Consider the following 16,813-nt stretch of genomic DNA (forward strand, 5'->3'; position numbering starts at 1 on the left):
TGTTAAACAAATCCGCCGAAGGGATTGATGTTAAAATTTACTACCATTGTGCAGATTTTTAAGGAAGTAATCACAGAAAAAATGAGAAAATGTATTAAAAATTTAATTAAATAATTTTAATGATATTTTTCCATGAAACTACAGTAAATTATCTTTGTTTTGAGGGCTTCACCTTTTCTGTTTGTTATTCCACCTCTGAGATATAAGTGATTATCTGCGTCCGGATTCTAACTGGACAATGCTTTACATCCACAAACAAGAAACTGATGGCTACGTGAGCAAGTGCTCCCTCAATACACTCGACAAAGATGAATGATGAGAGTGTGTGAGCTTTATCGCATCTCGCAGCTGCGATTAGTCAGTCCACCAGTCAGTCAGTCGAGTCGTCCATCGGAGAGAGTCGAGTCGAGTCGTGCCCAGAGAGGAGTGTGTAACAGGAAGACGAAGTTGGATTATGGTGACAAATTTTACACGAATAACCTGAACTTTTCAGATGCGATTTTAGTGCCGTTTCCTAGTGAGTTTTCGGTTTTTCGGCGACCTTGCCAGTTTGCTTTTGCGTTAGATTAGTGCTTCGCGATTGATAAAGAAGATTAGGTGCTGGTCTAGTTCGAACCTGAGGAGATCCGTGGAAGTGACTAGAAGGAAGAAAAAAACTGGGTGCGTTCCAATGGAGTATTATGTGTATTGATGGGTGAATGATGACGGGGCTTGTGTGGTGTACATTTTTTCTCGTTTGGCTAGGACTTAAAGACCGAAACGGGGAATATTTATTATCTGCAGACATAACACATTCCTACGTGCGGGAATATGACCTTCGACCGCCCAAGTGAGGAACCCTTTGAAACAAACTGCGACATTCGGAGAGGTAGAAAATGTCAATCATCCTGATCCTATTTTGGTCCAGATTTTGCCTATTGACGATATTTCGTGATTATTGACGGAAATTTCATCTTCCATAATGGCCGAACTGTCACGACGACGCGATTGTGTTTTGACAGGTGGGATCTCGTTTGTTCGCTCATCGAACACAAGCAGCAATATCAAACACAGCTGCATCGAATGGTGACCGACGAACGATGATGTCATACAATCCAGTCCGTACAAAAGGAATTGAAAATAATGCCTACTTACGTAGATTATCTCTTATCGACCTGAATCGCTGAGTTTCCACTTGGTTGTTGTCGGCTGCTTGCTTTGGAAATTGGTTCAGTAGCGGATTCGTATCAAACCATTATAACTTTCACCTTCGATACGAAAAAGTGCGTACCGATTTGGTTCAGTGTGCGGTGTTTACTTGTTTTACGTAAATTCCAAATGGGGATGAGATAAAACAAAAATTGAATTTTAATCCGATGCAATGTTTTGTTTCGTATGGATAGGGTATCGCACCACTTGGGCGTTGGCTTCTATATTCGTCTGTTTTCCACTATAACTCAGTCAATTTTGAACCAGTTGACTTCAAATGTTGTACACGGGTAGATATTATACCTATCTCACCGCATTCCAAAAATTGTGTCAATTGGTTCAAATTTGACTGAGTTATAGTGGAAAACAGACGAAAATAGAAGTCACCGCCCAAGTGGCGTGATTCCCTATTTGGTAGGAATTATAATCGATGAGCTCTTTTTTCAGCATCAGATATGCGCTAATGCTTTATTGCTGTTTTTGTATAGTGAATCAAACAGCAAATCAAGATACGAATGAAACATGTACTACAAAGGCAAATCAATCTTTCAGATAACTATCTTATGGAAGAGCGTACTGAACACTATGCAGAGAAGCAAGCTAGATCTTAGTTGGAGCATTATACCAAGAAAAGAAAGATAACTTCTTGTTGTTCGTTTGGTTATTGGCCTGAACAACAACGACAACCTTGCTACCTATTATATGGGAAATTACGGTTTCAGCAGATATTTAAGTCTGCATATGCAGCAAAAGGTGAATCTTATTGAAGCCATCATTTTTCCTGTTTTTTCGTTGTCAAAATTTCTTGAGCGGTCCGTAGCTGAAAAGAAATGACAACTGTGTAACGCTCGTAACGCCTGCCGGGCAAATCGAATGGAGCTGTCACTTTTCCTTGCGGAAAAATGTTCCGTTCAATTATTCCCCAAGGAAAACTGACATTTACTCCCATACTAATCAGTTGTCAAAATTCCTTTGGTAATTAGAGGGATTTTTTCTTGAGTGCTTTTCTTACCAGGTGCGTACTAGGCTTTACAGTAAACAACAACCACCGTCAGTCAAAATTAAACTTAGATAGCGATGCAATAAATATTATTCGAATGCTTTTTTGACGGCATTCTGGCATTCTGCAGAATCTGACAACTTTTGACGTACGTCAGCTGGTGCAGTTATCGGACAACATTCGTTAACTGAAACATAAATAAGTTGCATTTATCAGGTTGCACAGCAAAAATAAAGCTTGCGATATCGCATCGTTTTATCTGTGTCATAAAAGAAAATACAAATTACATCTCATCTCTTAGCAAAACACCAACCTTCACCGTGACCTCAACACGCAAGGTACGTGGTACGTTATTTCAAATGGTGGTTACTACGATCACAGAAAAACAGACGTAACTCTTAGAGGAAATCCATTTGAAGTTTTGTCCGATGGTTGAACCGCGCGATACACTCTTGGTCACGATGGATTGCGATTTGACGTTTGGCTAACATGCTTACACCTACACATGTCACCTGTATGTGTTATTTGCATCATTCAGCAACGGCAATAGTAAACGTCAAAACGATCAAACACTAGAGTATCTGGTGAAAGGATCGCGGAAATCAAACGAATTTTAAATTCATTACTAAATGCATGTGTTAAACCCTTTCGAGAGTATTACGTCGGTTTGTCTGTGCTACAATAAATGTGATAGATCAGATAGTTATGGAAAACCTATAACAGTGTTTATCACTAGCGATTGCTGGCGCATTTTTGGTCATCGGATTACGTATAAAACAATCACAAACAGACGTAGCTCTTAAAGGAAACACAGCGTAACAAAAATTTACTTTTGGTCTGTCTCAAGAGCAAACTTATGTGTCTCTGACAGATTTTGGGCCGCTGAATCCGAATCCGGGCTCAGATTTGCTCCAACACGTCACAATTTTGAGCTATACCTCAATTTATAGGGCAAAATATGTGATTTTTGGCTTTTTTGACTGCAAGTTATTATGCATGGAAATTTTTTTTTAAATAAATCAAAAGGTTAATTAGTCAATTAACATCTAAATTAACGACTCATGCAAAATATTTCGTTTTACCTAATCGAATATGATAGTTTTAAGCGATTTATGTTAGGTACGATATTTTCCATACAAGTCACCCTTCAAAAGTTGCATGCAAGTTTTCATACTAACATAAAATGCTTAAATGTATCAAATTTGATTAGGTTAAACGAAATATTTTGCATGAGTCGTTAAAATAGATGTTGATTGACCAATTAACCTTTTGATTGCTTAAAAAAAAATCCATGCTTAAGGGCTTGCTGTCAAAAATGCCCAAAATCGCAAATTTTGCCCTATAAATTGAGGTATAGCTCAAAATCTTCACGGAAAAATATTATAACCCAAAGAATAAGTTTTAAAAACTCAAATTTGACTAAACTGCTTAAAGTTTTAACTCAAAGTTGGGTTGTTTTCTCCCTCGCCGCACCGCAATGTTTTCGAAAACAAAGAGAGAAGCACCGACGCATCCGCTGCTCTTCCGTGGAAGAAGCCAAATTTGGGTTTTCTTGAGTTAACTCAAATTTGCGTCAATTGAGGCCTCCGTTGGGTGAAAATAACTTACCACTGAGTTAATTTTTTTGCCGCTCTCAAACGAGAACTACTCACTCGCCACTATCGCTGTTTGACGCAAATTTGAGTTATTCCACGGAAGACCGGGATTGCGTCAAAACAACTTAAATTTGGGTTCATTTGTAGTTCCGTGTTGACGTGTTTGAGCAAATCTGAGCCCGAATTCGGATTCAGCTGCCCAATATCCTTCGGAGACACATAGGTTTGCTCTTGAGACAAAAAAATGTTGCGCTGTGAAATTCATTAAAACTTTCGGCCTGTGACTTTTTCAATGAACACACTGCCACCGATTGGTAGAACCGCGCGAAAGACTGTCGGTCATGATGAATTGCGATTAGACGTTTGCATTTGCCACAGCGATCGAACACAAGCCCCTCTGGTGGAAGGATCATGGAAATCAAACGAAATTTAAATTCATCATTTAATGCATGTGCCAAGCCCTTCTTAAGAGAGATACTTCTTTGTTGAATGCATATGCCAATCCCTTCGTCCAGCAATGCTTCAATGCTTCACAATATTTATGCTATAAATGATCTTTAAACTTTTCATTCACTTTCAGATCTCTGGCATGAGAACGATATAGCGCACGTGACTTTCAATGCCGCATCTGCAGCCCAGCAACACAATGCTTGACAACAGAGCCGTATAAACCAAAACAATACACCTCTCGAAACAGCAGCGCGTAAGATGTCCGATACCAAATCCGAGCCGCAACAGCAGCATTCGAGCTCGAGCACTGAGTCGCCATCGCAATCACCAGCAGCAGTAGCAGTAGAATCGCCTACAGCACCACCACCACCAAAAGCATCTTCACCAACGTCAACTGATTCGCCCGCCATCATTGAAACCACCTCCACCATTTTGACGCTTGACGATCACGGCCGTCCGCCGTTAGCAACAGAAGAAGATTCCAGCAGCACAACCAGCAACATTCCAGCGGTCACCGTCACCATAGAAGGTTCACTTCTAACGGCGAACAGTTCCTCAACGACTGCGTCGTCCATTCCGGTTGAATCGACGGTAACGGCAACGGTTCACCAGCCCTCGATCATCGTTGAGCGGCAAACCTCGATCAGTTCCACCGAGGGAAGCATGTCGAACAGTACTAACACCGGCGCAGGAGGCTCTGGATTCCGTGGTTCGTTCAACGGCCGGGTGCCCTTTGCCAGAATTCTATCTACCGGAAGTGCCGGCGATCGCCGAGCAGTCGGCAACGATACGGCACGTGTCTCAGGAAACCTAAGCAATAACCTGTTGAATGACATTTTTGCCTTCGTACAGCAAGCACGAAACCCTAACAGTCTATTCTCGTCGGAAAGACGAACTTTGTTCCTCCAATCCGGCCGCTCCGCGTCCCACATGCCAGGAAGCAGCACTCCACCGATTGGCCATGCTACCACCGGGAACCCGACAGACGTAGTGATTGATCTTGACAATGCTACCGGACCATCGCTCCGTTCGTCCAACAATGAAATCTACCCTATCTCTACGTCTTCATCGATCACCAGTGGTATCCGGCCAAATTCCTGGATGCCTACTAACACCACAGATGAGGACGCCATGGCAAGTCGTGCTTCTATCATGCCGAACTTCAACTACCACCACCATCATCATCATTTCCACAACCATCAACCGTTGTCCACCATCCATCACCACCAGCACCTTTCACATCCTCAGCCGGCACTTCTCCAGCAAGCCCAATCAGCCCAGCAGAACCAGTCAGCTTCCTTGGGGGCACCTGGCACTGGAGGTTCCACCAACGAACCCCCTCAACGGCCCAGCTCTCCAACCAATCCGAACCCTAACAATGGCACTCGCAGCAATAGTGTCAGCTCCAACCAGCCAAACGATGAGGCCACTGTCCACGAAGCCCTCAACCAAATACCGGAAGCTCGCGCCATGATGGACACCTTCGCCCGGTACATTCCTCTGCTGTTCATTCTGGTTACCAAGCTCTGCTACGACCACCTTGACGGAATCATCCACTTCCTAGCCCTCCTGATGACCTTTTCGCACGCTAACTGGGTCGTCCGCCAGGAGATCTCCAAGCAAGGCCAGAAGCGAATAATGGTACTGCTGCGTGAGCTTATCTTTATCGGGATCGCCCTGGCCGTCGTTGGATTTGTCCTCGAACGGAAGAACATCTTCCTCAGCATCCTGTTCATGCCGGACTTGTCCGAACCGCAGACGCTAAAAACCCTTCTATTCTCCGTGTGCATGTCAGATCTGGTGCTCAAGCTTCTCACCATCATCGTCAAGATCGTCATCACTTTGATGCCACCGAGCGTAATCGAGTACAAAAGTCGAGTAAGATCCCGTGTTTTATTTAAGTCAAAACAAACCAGAAATAACCCTCTTCCCACTTGCTTGCAGGGCAAAATCTATCTAATGACGGAGTCACTCTCTCAACTGTACAGAGCCGCCGCTCCTATCCAGCCGTGGTTGATATTCCTGTTCGAGTCGTACTCCGGCTCGGAGAAGATCGTCGGCGTCATTCTGTCCGCGGTCTACATGGTTGCAAAATCTTCCGATCTTCTCGACCGGATCAAGTTCTGCAAGCGTTCGGTGATAAAGCTGCTACAGAAAACGGTAAGTGGAATGTTAACATTATCATTTGAAATACGTGGCACTGTGTTATCGGCTAAACGACAAAATTCAAAATTCACTTCGTCTTTCTAAAAATGCCTCCAAGCATTCCTCTCGAGATTCGTCTGCTAGGATTCAACCAAGATTTTCTGCTGAGAGTTTTTAAGGACTCCTCTATGCATTGTTGATTTTTTTAGAGGGATTCTTCCTGTGATTGCTCCAGCATTTTTTCTAGATTTTTCAGGAATTTCTGCTAGGGCTCCCTGGAAATTCCGCTAGGTTTCTTCTTGGAAAACCTCCAAAAATTCCACCTGTGAATTCTCCAGAGATTTCACGAAGGAATCTTCCATGAATTTCTCCAGAGATTCTTGTAGGTGTTGGTACTATTTGAAGCAGCCAAGATGTTTTCCCCGCGGCCACCTAATCGCTATTAGGATCGATTTTGACCACAGAGCAACGCACCGGTATGACCTACGTAGCCGACTGTGAACCCTTGGACCACCTCTTGTATAGCGTCTGAACAAGCCATTCTTCGAATCCACGCACCACCTCCTCTGTAGCTCTAGCCGATGTGGGTGATAGCCGATGAAACGGCATTCCAGCCAAACTCGTCTTTGCACATCCGCTAGACAAGATTGTTCGGAGTCTTGTCCTCCCCGTATGTGGCAAGCATGCGATTACGAATTGTGCCCAGGTCCGAATTAAGGCTTGTGAGGGCCCGTGGCCCGAGCGGATGTGGAGGCCCCTCGAAGTGATGACCAAAAATGTTTTTTCTTTATTTTCGAACAGTACTTGAGCATTATGCAAAGTAAAGCTAATGTTAGCAATTAGAAAAAAAATGTGGGGGCCCCGAAAATGTGGGGTCCTTCGAAAAGAAGCCAAGGACTAACATCATGACGCGGAAAAAGCTCCTTGATAATCCCCACAAAGCAGGATTTTCTGCTTACCATTTATCTCAGACTTCAGTGCGACTATGTTAGCGGCGAACATCACCCGTCGTTCGTTTCGCTCTTCCTCAGTTAGTGCTCGATGCATCCGCCGCATGGCCCGTAAGCAGGCGCGGCGCAGGTCCGCAATCGCTTGAGTCCAGTGGGTGGGCTTGCCTAGGCATAGTCGCATCGCACGAACGCGGTAGTACCACTACCAGCTCGTCTCCGCTTAAACCGACTAGGTTTCGCTCACGGCGGAGTGCCTCCCTAAATACCTCGTCGTTGAAGTATGATGTCTTCCACTTACGAGGGCTTGGCCTTGGCCTGGACGCCAGGTGAACGCCAAGGTGATCGTTGTGAGTGTAGGCTTCGTCAACCCTACAGTTCCAACTTCTTGTTAGGCTAGGATAACAAAAAGGTTCTCTTGATACTGACCAAGCTACTGACATTAGCCAGATCGGCATCCAGCATGGCCAGTGTCTCTAGCAATATCTGACCCCGTTGGTTCGTAAAACGGCTTCCTCATTCCACAGCCCAGGCATTGAAGTCACCCACTATTACCACCGGTCTTCGCCTTGTTAGTACGAGCGTCATACAGTGCGTGATCTGTTCGATCGACCACCGCGGATGCACATTGCAAATACAGAAGAAGACCAACTGCATTACTTGCACTGAGACATGGGTTCGCGGATTTCCTGGAACCAATTTAACACTTCGTGCATCCTTGTGCGTTACAGTTTTTACCTCCACATCGCCTACACAGTTTGTTCCTGTTAGGGCCTTTGCAGTCCCATGACTTAAGTCCTGATTCAAGGCACCTGACGCAAACCTGCCTCCGATCGGTAACTCGAGCTTCCCTACTTTAACGGACTTGTTATCGTCCACCACAGGTAGCTATACTATGGCCACATGTGTCCCTGCCAAGCCTTTCCGTAGCCAAAAGGCTGTGCTGGTCACCTGCACCTCGCATTGTTGCCACGAGGTCTTCCGCGTCAGTGATCTCGTCTAGGTTTTTCTTCTGCCTAGGCGCTTCCGCTGTAAGAACCTCTTCCGCCAGACACGTGCAGGCGGCGTCCTTGCGCTCTTTGTCGCGCTTGAGTTCGAGGATCCTGTATGAGTACATCTAATACTACGTACGTCGGCTACCAGATCCACCAGTTTGGCTTCGCTCCACCTTATCGCCTTCAAGATTTCCCGTGTACATACTTGAACTCTTCCGTTTAAATGATGAGCATGTCATGCTTATTGCGCTTGGCACCTATTCTCCTACCTTTCTTTGGCCTGGAGTCCCTACACTCCTGTACCCATATTTATTCTTCTTTTTGCTGTCTACTATGCTTCAGGGGCACAAATTTCCCAAATGGAGGAGACCGTGCCTCTGGGAGCCGACCTACTGATGATTCAGGGGGCGTCCTTCCCTGTCCCGCCCTAACCTGTAGCCCCTTTGGACCTATCAATGGTCTCAACCTTCTGTACTTATCGATCCGATACGGGGCAGCCTTGTCAGGCTCACCTTCTCCAGCTTTCCGGGACGCCTGGCTGGGGTCACACTTACTGGCACTTTTGCCGATTTTCGGTGTTAACAACATCCTAGCCTTGCAAGCGCCTCCTGGAGCTTCTCACATCACGGCTGCCTTACACGCTTCTGCGATTTGCTGTCTTAATCGCTTCCGGCGAACTCTTAAAAATACCCATGAATGCGAGGTTAGCCTGCCATGTTAGACCAATGAATAGAGGCTGCCATAAAATATCACATCATGAATAAAAAGAACTGTTGTGATCCAAATTTCTTTAAAAAACATGGTAGAGTTTTTGCGACTTCCATCGGGATTTGATCTTTTCGCCTAACTTTTTTCAACCAGAATTTGACTAGAATCTCCGCTATAAATGTCACAGAACTTCCAATGTTGCATGAAATTTAAGCAGAAGTTTATTTCCGAATTTTATCAAGAATACTCTCGCAGTCGAGTTAACGATTCAGATGCCTAAGTGTCACACGGACGCAGTGCAATTAAGCCATAGCTTAATTTCCCCAACAGTGCGAAGGTAAAGAAAGTTCCACAACAAAATATGGTAATCGAACAGCAACTCCTCTCGAGATTGCACCAAGGATTCTGTAAGAAATTCTTTTCGGCCTTTTGCAAAAAACGACCCAAGAAGCAGCGATGCATTTTTTGTTTTTTTTTTCCTTTTTCCCGTCTAACTAAGCACCGACCAATAATGGTCAAGTTTATTCTTGCACCTCACCTAACGCTAACGCATCATGACCAATTTGGTATCAATTACTAATTTATAAATTAGCTTCCATATCATGTAAAAATGAGAAAGAACTAAATTTTCTTAAAAACGAAATATTTTGCATGGATCATTAATTTAGATGTTAATTGACCAATTTATTCTTTGATTGCTTAAAAAATATATTCCCATGCTTAATGGCTTGCGGTCAAAAAAGCCTAAAATCGCATATTTTGCCCTATACATTAAGGTATAGCTCAAAATTGTGACGTGATGTAGCAAATCTGAGACCGGATTTGGATTCAGCAGCCCAAAACCTGTCAGAGACACATAAGTTTGCTCTTGAGACAAAAAAAATGTTGCGCTGTGTAATTGCCCCTCTAAATCGGTTTCCATCTTGTCCACGTCTATTTCGGGCACAACCTGAGCTCAATTCCCGGCATACCATCTACATGACACTACGGTACTTAGAATAGTCAAAAATTATGATTTGATCGAAGGTGTTTATTCGAGAAGTCGGTCATTCTTCAATTCTTCGTAATCCAAATCAAATCACGTGTTGGAAGTACTTTTGAGCAGAAAACCTTTAAATTGTGATGGATGTACACCCCCGATCAAAAGTTTGGGGTCACCCCCTCAAAAACATGTCATTTTTTTAGGCCCATATCTTCGCCAATTTGCGTCCGATTTCAAAACCCTAGGTCTCATTCAAAAGATAATAAGTCAAAGAAACTTTGAACATGATTTAAAAGAAACTTTTTCAAAAAAAAAATGTATGTAAACTTAACCCAAAGTTGCCAAATTTTCTAAAAAATGAATATAAACTTACGGCAGTGTCGCTGCAAATTGGGTCGACCAAATTTTAAGATGAGAGCGGTAATATAATCCATTTTATATTAGCTTTCAACTGCTTTTTACAAAACTTAGCTGAAAAATCTAGAACAAAAAGTTATAAAGTAAATTAACTCTTCATGTCATCCACCAAAAGTTTGGGGTCACCCCTCAAAATGATGTATCGGCCATAAGTTTGGGGTCACTTTCGTAAAACATGGAAAAGTGATTTGTTGATATCTTTTCCATCTTTCATTCAATTTTAATTCTTGGGGGGATCGCGTAAATCATCATGGACACCAACCGGTTCCACGGCTATTAGCGGAAATTTACACGAACGTAACGTAATTTTACATGATATCTCACTAACTCTAGCATTCCCTTTATGTGCATGATTTTTAGCTGAATTTTACATGAATATTTTTTTCTGTGTAACAGCCTTATTTGAATAAATACGTTTGATATTATCCGTTGCAAGAAAATAGAGAGCGAAAATGGTGCAAAATCGCTAATAGACCTCCGCTCGTACGTTTAATCGTTCTGGTGTCTTTTACAATAAGTGCGCGAATGGGCCAAAGAATACTGCGCCGAAAACACCAACACGATTTACCGTACTGGCGGAGGTATACGAGCACTTGCGCTCAAAAAATTTCGCGCAACGCATAATAGTTCTTTATTTATACTATGTGCTGTGAAATTTTGACATCATTTGGTTCAATTTTCACAAAGTTATTGATATTTTTCGGAATCGCCTAAAAGATTTATGAAAGACTGAAAACAAACCATCAGCCATTAAAAAATAATGCAATACACAATTAAAATCAATTGTAGCCAAAGCATTGTCGTTTGTCCAGATGACGTTTTGGAAAAAATATGCTGGAAGAAAACTGTTTTTGATTCCGAGAAAATATGGGGGGAACAAGTCTCCCCAGGAATCAAGTCTCCTCAGTCTCCCCTACTCAAAACAACGAAAAATTTCAACTAGTAAGTGGAGTGAAATTGAAACGTGAAATTTTGCGGAATTAATCGATTTCCAGTGCTACAGTCCTACAGGTTTTTCATAGTCCACATCTTTTTTCTTCCACCTGATGAGCCATTGGCAGTTAGAATATCTGTAATTATTGACTATTTCCCGTCTGATATTACGGAAATCAGCACATATGATGAAGTAGATTTTCACCCACTTGAAGTTTTATCTTGAAATTTATTGAAACTGTAGCTGTGACTGTAAACTCTTCTTGAAATTTCTTTTGGGAAATTGTCATGAATTTTGACTCAATATGGAAGCTACTGCCACGAGCACGCTCGGAAACCCCATTTTTCTGTTTGCAGAATTTCTTTTATTATCGTCCTCAAACTAGTTTTTTTTTTGTTTAGAGAGAGGGCATTCGTCTCTGATGCTTTGTTATTTGTTTCCTATTGCATATTAAATATTAAGCTATTACATTGTAACAATAATTCAAGCCTAACTTTACCGAACACCGTATATAACATATGTAAACAAAAAAAGAGATTTTGTCATGAGGCGCTGAATTTCGTTAAGGATTACTTGTATCACTCACCTTTGGGGGTAATTTGTAAAAAAATACCCGGATTTTTTACATTTCGGAAATGCTCTATGTATGAGTTGCTATGAGAACAACGAACTTCCCCTTCGATTTTCTCAGCTCGTCGATTTTATTAGATACGGTGTTTGGTAAAGTTAGGCTTGAATTTATAATTTCATATGAGTTTATACATTTCGAATTTCCTTACCCAAGTAACAATTTTAATTCCTTTTAGATTTGATTATTTTTATGGAAGATTTATCACAGCATGACCAATTCATGGAACATTTGTAGTTGTTTTTATCAAGAGAAAACAATCTTCGTTCGTTTGCGGTTTTTAAGTTGTTTTCAAGTCAATTTTGAAATTCGCGCATAAAACAACTGAATTTACAAGAGCATTAAATCTTATAATAAGTTTTAAGGCGTATTTGAAGTTATTTTCAACACATAACATCAACATATTTTAGTAAATGTTTATGCTTCGTTTATTCAAGTGCATTTCATCTGGCTAATCCTCCTTTAAAAACTTCTTGAAGCCTTCTATTCTTGAACTAGAGCCATTACTCTGGAACAAGAACTATGCGAAATAATAATAAGACAACGAACTATTTTTCAATCCATATAATGAATGTAAAGCCTGGAACACATAGCGTCCGTTCCGTCGAGGTTTGCGTTTTTTTGACAGTTTTCCCATGCGAAATGTGTCAAACTACTGTCACGCACACGCAAACGTATGCATTGTGTGGGACACTTAACAAGTTGGTTGAAAAACCGCGTTCTCATGCAAATATAAACACATAAACATGTTTGCTCACTGATAATTTAGCCATTCTTGTGCTAATAAGTAATCATTGCAACGAAATAATGATTTTACGGCCAATCAAAAATGCGAGTAGCTGGCTGCTGTCGTCCTGCCTTCAACCAGTTCCTCGCACAGGCCACAGCTATACAAATCGAAACTGAAATGGGGACTTACTGTGACTTACTGCTTATGCTCATGCGAAATAGTGTAATTTTAGTTAGTTTCACTTCATTATTAATGGACTACCAGCTTGGTGCGCGCCCACAATTGATCAGCAGGAGTAAATCAATTTTATTTTGTATGGCGAAAAGCATCTAAACACGATTTTCTCGAAATGACAATCTTTTACCGAAAAAAATATTTGGTAGGCACCAAACCAGTCATCATTGTGCACAACCGTTACCAAATATTTTTTCGAATAATGTCTTTCACTTCGAGAAATACGCCTTTAGATGCTATTCGCCATACAATATTTTTGCGATTTACTTTTAGCGATTTTTCGCGCATAGAAGCTAGCGCCACATTGGTCAATGCGGAGAGTAGGAAAACAGCCAAAGCATTTAATTCATTGCAAAAATACAGGAAACAAAATAGAATTGGCACATCTTGACGCGAAACACCGTGAAATGTACAGAGACAACTTTCTAGCATCGAAAACGTAAACAAACACTTGTCAAAGGCTGTTAGTCTTGAATAAAACGAATAAGTTTCATTTAAGCCGAACAAATCTGCCTTAAGATCATAACTAGTAAAAACAATCATCAATAAAGGCTGTAGCTTTCATGCAAGGTGACATGGTTCCATCATTGTTTTGAGGGGGTTTGGATTAAAGGTAATAACAATTGATGGCGACTGCATGAGTTTTGTTCGCTTGGAACGGCAGCCATGTTTAGATGGAATTGAAAAAGTGGCGTAGCATTTTGTTTTTATATGAAATTTATGTCTTCGTATATTAATGATTGATATTATTTTTGGGGCGCTTTGTTGTTTTCGTATGTTTTGGGCGGCATTTCAACGAAAAAGTGGGTATGGCACGGAAAATTTTGATTCCCTGTCATCAATGATCTGTCAGGCAATCTTGATGCTTTAGCCATTTGAATTTGATGAAAATTAATTTGCAGTTCAATTAACATTTCATCCATGAAACAAAACTTGTTTGCATCTGCATAATGCTTAGGTAAAAGATTTCATTTATTATGCACTGTTGACACTTTTGAGAAAGACATCTAAAAGATCAACATGTCTCAAGCTATTCTTGTTAAAGTTTCATGAAGTTGTTATAATCTATCATCAGTGCAAGTACATAAATACAACTAGTTTCAAAGCAGTCTTCAAAGGCTGCTTTGAAGATCTCCTGAAGAGTGGGCCAGATTAGTCTTATGGATGTTTTATGCCTATTTTATCTCTGATTTGCAGAACAAAGAGCTTTATTGCTAAGTTTTATTATTCTATCTTAGAAATTACTTCAGGATTGCCACAAAAGTATAATTGTTACTTGGGTTCGGACTCCTGATCATTTTTTTTATTTCTTTTAAATTTTCAGCTAAGCTAACTTCCTGTATTTGCAAAGTAAACTGTGAACAAGTGACTAAAAAATGGTGAATGTTTTTCACTCTCCTACATGGCTCACATATTTCCGCTGGTTTCTTCTCGAACTAATGCAATGGTGCTTGGATATCCACGTATGTCCTAATCGTAAGCGCGTCAATACGATTTGATCTCTCCTGTTGGGTGGATCAATCCATTTCGTCACCGTCGGTTTCACTATTCTGATCGTTCTTCTATCTGTCGAGTTCCACGTTTGTTGATATACCTTCCATATTTCCGCTTTGCTCCATCTTACGATATCTGCTGCTGGAACAGCCTTGGTTGCTCTTTCCTGTTGTCTTCCTTAGTTTGCCGCCCGATCAGCTTCTTCGATTCCGAAAATTTCCGAGTGGCCCGGAATCCAGCAGTATGTGACCTGTTTTACTTCCGCTTCTCTTTCTATTGCTTGTATGTATGGATGTCTTGATTTTCCAGTTTCCAGAGCCATCAGACAACTGGTAGATTCGCTAAAAAAATAACTGATGGATCTTCCACTAGGTGAGTTACATATGCTAGAGCTGCTGCCTCTGCCGAAAACACAGAGCATTGCTGCGAAAGACTGCTCTCTTTCCAAACATTACGACCAATTATGCCGAAGCCAACTTTTCCATCTGCTAATGAACCGTCTGTGTACCATAGGTGGTGCTGATGATAGGTTCGTTGTGTTGTAGGTACATGTTCTCGGAATGTGCTCGCTGCTACCAGGGGCATTTGTCCTGCTCTTACCTTGGATTTGATTGTCCAGTCTATGGTTGGCACCTTTTTGTTCCATGGCCTGTTATGCGCTGATACTCTGTTACGCAGTAGTGGGAGACATTTGCTAATAAGGTGTTGAAAAGCAGATCTTGCCTTCGTCCACAGTTCGTTAGTATTTCCAGATGATTTTTCGAGTATGGAGCAGCCTTTTTTATATCAACGCAATTGTTACTTGTAGGTGGAAGCGCAAGCATCCAGACTCTACACGAATAGGGGTAGAATCGGACTGATTCGTAGCGCTCCTGATGCTATCCTCATTATTTCATTGTAGGTCGGGGTTAGAGCTTTAACATTCTCTTCCCTTAGTATTTCGATTACATACAGAAGCTACGATGCAACTGTAGCTTTGCAGATTGTTGATGAGGGTTTTCCTGTCTGCTTTCCTTGATATGGCTTTAAGAAGGTTTAGCTTGCTTCCAAGTGTCAATTCTTGTGGCGCGGCAATTTTCCGCAATGCATAGTATTCGATTTTGTGGGATACATTTTGAAACCGATGCTGTTGACCTACTCTTCTACCGCTGCCACAGCTTTCTGAAGTCTTCGTCTCAGGAACACCACGCGTTTTCCGGTGACAATGAGGGTGATATCATCCGCGTACAGGAAGACACATTTTTTGGAGTGAACGAAAAGAGGGAGATCCTTGTGATCCTCTTCGAAATGCAAATTGCCTATAATGTAGACTACCTTGACCTTCCACGTGAGTAATTAGCCGATGGTTGACCATCCTCTCAAATGTCTTAGAGATGCAGCTCGTAAGAGATATTGGCCTAAAATTTTCGATACGGTTCGCATTTCCACCTGGTTTAGGTATTGGTATGACTACACTTTCTTTCCAGCTCTCAGGTATTTCACCACTGGACCATATTTGGTTAGATGCTCCTTAATAGGTTCACTTTACAGTGGAAAGGAAGGTGCTTCAATATGAGGTAACCTATTTCGTCGGGCCCCACCGATGTTTCTTTTGTGCTTTCCAAGGATCGGAATAGTTCCTGGATGGAAAAATCATTGTTTAGTGGAGATTCTTCGTTGCCTTCCAGTTCAATTGTTGTCCCTTCACATTGTAGCTTTCTTCTTAGAAATTCTTCGGGATAACTGGCTGTATGTCGCGAAGAATTTCTGCTGGATTAGTGCAGTGCTTCCCGTCGATGATTAGACCAAGTTCCATTGATCGTTTTTTACCACTAAATCGGTTAAAATTTTGCCACAGCTCGGATGTTGATGAGTTGCTAGTAAATATTTCCTGGAAGTTATCCCAGGATCTAGCCTTTTCCTCTTCTACTTCTCTTCTAGCTTCACATTTTGCAATGTTGAATTGCCGCTTCGCTTCTTCAACTGCTGGATCATCGTCGTGCATTTTACGAAGTCTTCTCATAGCTTTTCTTCGCTTTCTAATCACTCCTGCAGCTTTTTGGTTCCACCAAATTTGACTTTTCTTACTTAGGAGTCAGTTGATTTAGTCAGTTGATTTGAGTTTTGCTTATGGAGTTGTGCTTCGTCCGACGGCAAGAAATCCAGACAACTAACGATGGAGAGATGAATAAAAACAAATAAATGGGTGAGCTCGTTTCATACTACTTTTTACTGTGGATATGTATTTCAAAAGTTCACTGTCGGTTGTGGTAAATATTTAGCGATCACTTGCCGCGAGTGTTCGATTGTCTGCTTCCCGCGTGAAGTGAACAATGGCGAGATTATGTGCTTGTTCGGACACGTCGCTTGTGGTAAATATTGAGTGA

At 41.7% G+C, this 16,813-nt stretch overlaps 1 protein-coding gene across 2 annotated transcripts in view; it reads left to right on the top strand.

Annotated features, from left to right (window-relative positions):
* Positions 1-366: 366 nt before the first annotated feature.
* LOC115267045 (uncharacterized) overlaps positions 367-16,813 on the top strand; it is a 31,594-nt gene continuing 15,147 nt past the window's right edge. Inside the window, exons 1-3 of one of the 2 annotated variants that reach the window (XM_029873838.2) lie at positions 367-660; positions 4,364-6,111; positions 6,178-6,393. In XM_029873838.2, the coding sequence (XP_029729698.2) occupies positions 4,492-6,111; positions 6,178-6,393 (1,836 nt within the window). In that variant the 5' untranslated portion in view covers positions 367-660; positions 4,364-4,491. The remainder of the gene's footprint in view (positions 661-4,363; positions 6,112-6,177; positions 6,394-16,813) is intronic. The other variant, XM_019700605.3, reaches the window with a different exon arrangement.

Source organism: Aedes albopictus, chromosome 1 (assembly GCF_035046485.1).
Source record: "Aedes albopictus strain Foshan chromosome 1, AalbF5, whole genome shotgun sequence".
In the NCBI taxonomy this organism is placed as follows: Eukaryota; Metazoa; Arthropoda; class Insecta; order Diptera; family Culicidae; genus Aedes; species Aedes albopictus.